Consider the following 6,000-nt stretch of genomic DNA (forward strand, 5'->3'; position numbering starts at 1 on the left):
CGTGGGGCCAAATAGGATGAAAGAAGCATGATGAAGGAAGAAAGAGTTCCAACGGCTGAGATGGCGTTGGGATACTTTCACACATAACTTGGTTGAACATGTGCTTTGCCTTTCCCACACACCAGTCTCCATGCATTCATCTTCAATTCTCCTCTCGTTATTTTTGTTCTAATTTACATTTTACTTTTACTCCCCGGAGATTATTGTACTACAAAACCTAGAAATTCACAAGTTTCATTTTTAGATAATGTATTGCTCTTGCAGTTAACCTAAATAACTATGCAAAAACAAATATTAATGAGTGTTGTTTACATCTTCCATAGTTGTAGTACTAGCACATGTTATATGAGCAAATTGTGTTTTCAAGAAACCATTCATCAATCACAACTATATGAGCAAATTGTCTCTCGACGAGAAGAAAAAGACACGAACAAATCTGCGATGAATATCGTGCAGGGTGTCTATAACCTGCAAGTATCTTTATTTAATTGTCCAAAAACGACAATCTTCATTTGTTATTTTTGGAAAGTGGTGCAAGAAGCTTCACTGAGCTTCGAATAAGTTGCTATTTTATATTCTTATTATAAATACTATGACATTTTCTCACTTCCCTAGTAAAATAGCACACTCTCTTTATATGTTTGTCCACAAAATTGTTCCCTTTTAGTTACAGTAGTATAATAATCCGTACTAATAGCGGATCCACTTGCTAATTGAACTCGTTCAAATTGAAACCAATAGTATCTATCTTACAATATACAAATATGTTACAGGTACGTTGACAGGAATCGAGGTGAAGTAATTATTAACCTGTATTTTGTATAAAATCATTTCCAACCCAACTCCATAACACTATTTTAATGTAATTTTCATAGTAAATCTCTCAGAACCAACACTAAAATTACACTATTTTAATGCAATATTAATTATAATGACACTATTGGAATTTGATATTTTTTTATGATAAGTGTTAGTTTTATTTATTTTTATTTCATTACCTTTTTATTTGAATTTTAAAATAAACATTTTATATATAATTAATATATCAGATATTTGATAAAATTAATTAGTAAAAATGGGTTTATTTCGTTTTATTAGATATTTCAGTTTTATTTGAAGTAAAGTATTTGTATATAATATTTTTAAAATTAATTGATTACTCAAGTAAAAATATAACTAATAAAATGGTAAAAATGTATCATTTTATGTAATATACATACATATATATATATATATATATATGTGTGTGTGAATATTTATGAAGACAGAACTACATATAACATAAAATAAATATTTAATATTAAAAAGTGATTTTTTAACAAAAAATTATTTATATAAAATTTAACATTACACATAAACTAATAAACATACAACCAAATGCAAATCTAAAATAAAAGATAACATTGCAATAAGATTTTTTCTAAACTTATGTAATGCAATCATTATGTTTGGATGAATCTCCAAACTTTCTTTCTTTGTTTTTTTTGTTGTATAACATTGGTCAATTTTCAATCTTGATCTATAGATGTGCATCGATAAAGAATCCAATATACTGATTCTATCGAAGTGATTTGTTTATATATGTATAAATATATATGGTGTATGTATAAAATATTTGTGCAAATAATTAAAAATATTTAGCAAAACAAAGAAAAACAGCAAAAAATATAATGAGATTATGCGAATATAATTTTATCATAGTACATTGAACGGGATAAAGTCGTCGAAAATATAAAGGCGTAAGGATTACTATGAAGCAGGTAAACTGATTTCTGATTTTTTTTTTTGGATATTTGTTGATGTGTAATGGGTTAACAGTTGATTCTATTGCAGGATTACGATCAGTGTTGAAGGGTTCAACAATTCCACTGATTCTATTGAGCTCGTCACGGCCTTGGAAGATCAATTTATTAATTGTATCATTTTAGATAATTGTATAGAACATTTTTAAAAAATTATGATACATGTTATGACAATTCTTTTATATTCTTTTCGTTTATATATAGATTTTTGAGAGTAACTAATAATCTTTCATATTTTTAATTATATTTATAAATAAATACTAAATCATGACATATAATGTGTCGCCACTAGAAGAGAGATAAAAAACTAACTTTCGAATTTGATAAAAAATTATGATAAGTGGTAGTTTTATTTTTATTTCATTACCTCTATATTTAATTTTGAAATCAAATATTTTATATATAATAAATATATCATTAGAATCAATCCTTCGCAAAAATACTCTCACAAGAAATTTTTTTCTATATATGTGGTGCTATTAGTGGCTGAATTGTTAAAAATAACTAAAATATAACTATTAAAAATAAATATTACTATTATTTTACTTTTATTAAAAACGCACACAGGGTTCTCGTTGTTGCTCATGCTCTTAGACCCATAGATATTAATTTCAAGCTCTTATTTTAAAATTTTTGAATTTAGACAGCATCGTATTCCAGTATTTGGAGACAAGATCATAGAGCACATCTAATAAATAATGGAAAAAATTAATGAATAAATTAAAAAATTATATTATTTTATATATTGAGGAAATATATCTAGCGTTTGATAATGGAACGGTTGTCCAACATTTAGGGTTTGACTGGTATAAATACAGAGGTTGCGATTCCAGAAATTTGCGGCGGGTAGTTACGAATGTGGATGATTTCAGTTTTAAGTGTTAAGTAAAAAATTCGTACAATTGTTATAACAGTCAAAAATTAGTATGTGTGCAGGATACTTATGACTAAATTAAATGACTACCAAACACAACCGTGGTTAAATACTACATTAACAATATTAACACTTTATACAATTATAAAAAATATTAAAAATCATACTATTATATAATTAATATAAAAACTATATTTATAAAATCATAAATGCATTGACACACTTAATGGGCCATTCGCAGAGTCTTCAAACACTTAACAGGCCCATCCCCTGAAGATTGGGCTTCATAACAAACCACCGTGTCTAATATCATATATCAAATTACTACTCCACCCTTGCATCACCCTCTCTGATCCATCAGAATAAAAACCTTTTAACCCTAATCTCCGCCGGCATCAGAACCCTAAAATCTACAGAGGCGAAAGATGGGACGCGTCCGCACGAAGACGGTGAAGAAATCCTCCCGCCAGGTGATCGAGAAGTACTACTCGCGCATGACGCTCGATTTCCACACGAACAAGAAGATCCTCGAGGAAGTCGCGATCATCCCTTCGAAGCGGCTCCGCAACAAGATCGCCGGATTCTCCACTCATCTCATGAGGAGGATCCAGAAGGGACCCGTCCGCGGGATCTCCCTCAAGCTCCAGGAGGAGGAGCGCGAGCGCCGCATGGACTTCGTCCCCGACGAGTCCGCCATTAAAACCGATCGCATCGAGGTCGATAAGGAGACGCTGGACATGCTTGCCTCGTTGGGGATGGGAGACATGCCAGGTGTCGTCAAGGTGGAGCCAGTCTCGGCTGCTCCTATCGCAGGCTTTGGCCGTGGAAGGAGGTTCTAGAAGAATCGATCCTTTTTAAGTATCATTTCGTATGTGTTTGTTTGTGCTGAACTTTGAATGTTCGATAAGGTTTTAAATGTTTAATGTTACTTTTATAAGTTTCATAACAGTTAGTGAATGCTTCGATAGAGAACACATATGGTTGGTAGATAGATCATATCCCTGATTCGTTGAACTTAGGTTGAGGAGTGCTTCCACCACATCCTTGATTCCGCATCACTTCTGTCAGTGGAGAGTACACACTATGAGAAGAGTTGTACAACACACTTTACAAATTCATTCATAAGATCTAGAATTTCTCCAAACTATTATTGGTTTAGATGGTAGTTGAATAGGTATCAGTCAAATTATATGATATCTAACAATAGACATAACTGAGAGCTTGAGGTCCACCTACATTACTGGTTATTCATAAACAACTACCAAATTTGACTACCAAACACTGGACTCACTTGAAACCCTTCATGGGGTTTATACTTACTCCCAACTCTCATGTCATCCTCAATAGGATAGCAAATCTGATATTTTTGAAAATATTAATGGGTAGGTTTGGAATTGAAAATTTATTCGTTTGTCTCCCTCTCATAATACTTTTAATAAAACTATGGCCAGGAAGGTGGTTTCACTTTATATATTTGCCTGTATTTGAGGTTCTCTGTACCAATTCTGGTGTGTTGCCATTTAAGTTTGTTTGCTTTTCTTTAATTTCAATTAAATTTCTTTGACTGTACATTTTTTACTTTTGAAATTATGAGTTTTATTTATTTTCAAGTTTTTATTATAAACATCTAATTCAAGTTGGTCGCCTTTTATTTTATTAGTTACATATATTAACTCCTATGAAGAAAATAAAATAAATAGTGGTAGCCTGTTGGATATTTAATTTGCCATTAAACACCTCTCTTGTTCTTTCCCTCCTTAGTCAATTAACCATCTAATAGTGTATACTTCAGTTCAAACTTTATGGTTTTCTCTCTCACTCATAATTAAATTAAGCCCTTAATGAACAATCTATCTCTCTCTTTCTCTTTTAAGTTTATGTCTGTGTTCTTTCTTGTATATAAAGACCTAAGCTGAAGCAACCCAACCACCAGTTAGAAGAGAGACTCTTTGTGATTGAAGTTGGAAAAGTCTTTGAGATCACGGAAAACACTCCCTCTCAATCGGCAGGTTTCAAGGTATTTTTCCCGACCAAACTCATTTTAACTTAAGTCTCTTTTTGTCTGAAATATTTTTTATCTAACTTAACACAGAAAGATGAGTCGAAGAAGTCCAAAGCCCGAGCTGAAGCTGAATCTTTCGACGCCTACGTCAAGCAGGAGGAGGGTTGTTCGATCTCCAAGCCGCTCTGCGACGACGTCACCTACCTCACCGCAAAGCTCGTGTGTCTCTTCGGAGATGAACCAGGACGATCAGTCTGTGAGGTACTCGACAAGTCCAGAGACAAGCTCGATGGTTCTTGTCGGGTGTCCTCGTTGTCTCATGTACGTTATGCTCTCACAAGACGACCCTAAATGCCCTAAATGCAAAAGCACCGTGCTTCTTGATTTCAACCATGAAAACACCTCAAACGCCAACGCTCCAGCCGCTTCTTCCTCTGGTCGCAAGACTCGCAGGAACTGAAAGATTAGTAAAAACCAAAAACCCCCCATAAATCCTTGTCTTTTTATTTATTTAATTTTCCTTTTTTTATTTTTGCGAATGTCTGTTGTCTATGAGAGTAGTGCTAATCACGCTCCACTTTATAAACTTGGAGAAGAAGATACGTAAGAGATGAAACTAGGGTTTCATACTCACAAAACTTCAAATAAAGAAAGGGTGGAGCGTGAATAGCACTATCTTTTATTTTTCGTATCTTTCCTTAACATTGTTCTACCATTTGAGGGTTATCTAATGGAAGAAGAATCTATATGTACGTGAAAAATGTGTGTCATTGTCTCCTTATTCTACTCCTGAGTAATCATCTCATCCATCAAAGTTATGGCAACTCTTATAACGGAATTGATGACTTATATATTCCAAATCTTGTTGGGATACTCTGTCTCTCAGATGTAAAAGAGAATCAGACGTTTTGTGTTTGACTATATAAGAAAAGTAGACATTCTTGGCGTAGCAGAAAGATTGATTACCCATCACGCAAAGGAAAATATAAAATTGACCTTGTGAAAGATGTAGTAGCTTGATACTAATCCCCAGAAAAATCTGAAGAGAAAACTATATAGATTTCTTGTACTTGTTGAAAAAGCAGTTCAGATGAGTGAAAGAAAGAATGGTTAGAGATCAGACGAGAACTTCTTATTTGGTCCCACCTTGGTAACTTTGGCCTCATACACACAAATTCCCTTGTTTTTCATGTGTTTAAACAATTATCAGGGAAGAAAAGTGATAAGATGTAATCTTTTTTTTTTCATTTATAATAGCTAAACATAGTTAGATTAGGTGTTTCTGAGCATGCAACATGTAAAATGCTACTCCCTCTGTATCA

The 6,000-nt window shown here is 32.9% G+C and overlaps 2 protein-coding genes across 2 annotated transcripts; both read left to right on the forward strand.

The window, feature by feature from the left end:
- Nucleotides 1–2,904: 2,904 nt before the first annotated feature.
- Nucleotides 2,905–3,624, forward strand: LOC106426314 (40S ribosomal protein S17-4). Its single transcript, XM_013867037.3, has one exon. The coding sequence runs from the start codon at nucleotides 3,102–3,104 to the stop codon at nucleotides 3,513–3,515; it is 414 nt and encodes a 137-aa protein (XP_013722491.1). The 5' UTR covers nucleotides 2,905–3,101; the 3' UTR covers nucleotides 3,516–3,624.
- A 1,144-nt stretch (nucleotides 3,625–4,768) lies between these two features.
- On the forward strand, nucleotides 4,769–5,430 carry LOC106426357 (protein GL2-INTERACTING REPRESSOR 1-like). Its single transcript, XM_013867077.3, has one exon. The coding sequence runs from the start codon at nucleotides 4,773–4,775 to the stop codon at nucleotides 5,136–5,138; it is 366 nt and encodes a 121-aa protein (XP_013722531.1). The 5' UTR covers nucleotides 4,769–4,772; the 3' UTR covers nucleotides 5,139–5,430.
- The last annotated feature ends 570 nt before the right edge of the window (nucleotides 5,431–6,000 follow it).

Source organism: Brassica napus, chromosome C3, assembly GCF_020379485.1.
Source record: "Brassica napus cultivar Da-Ae chromosome C3, Da-Ae, whole genome shotgun sequence".
NCBI classification, from domain to species: Eukaryota; Viridiplantae; Streptophyta; class Magnoliopsida; order Brassicales; family Brassicaceae; genus Brassica; species Brassica napus.

Coding starts and splice junctions, on each gene's coding strand:
- LOC106426357 (XM_013867077.3), top strand. CDS start 4,773: ATGAGTCGAAGAAGTCCAAAGCCCGAGCTGAAGCTGAATCTTTCGACG.
- LOC106426314 (XM_013867037.3), top strand. CDS start 3,102: ATGGGACGCGTCCGCACGAAGACGGTGAAGAAATCCTCCCGCCAGGTG.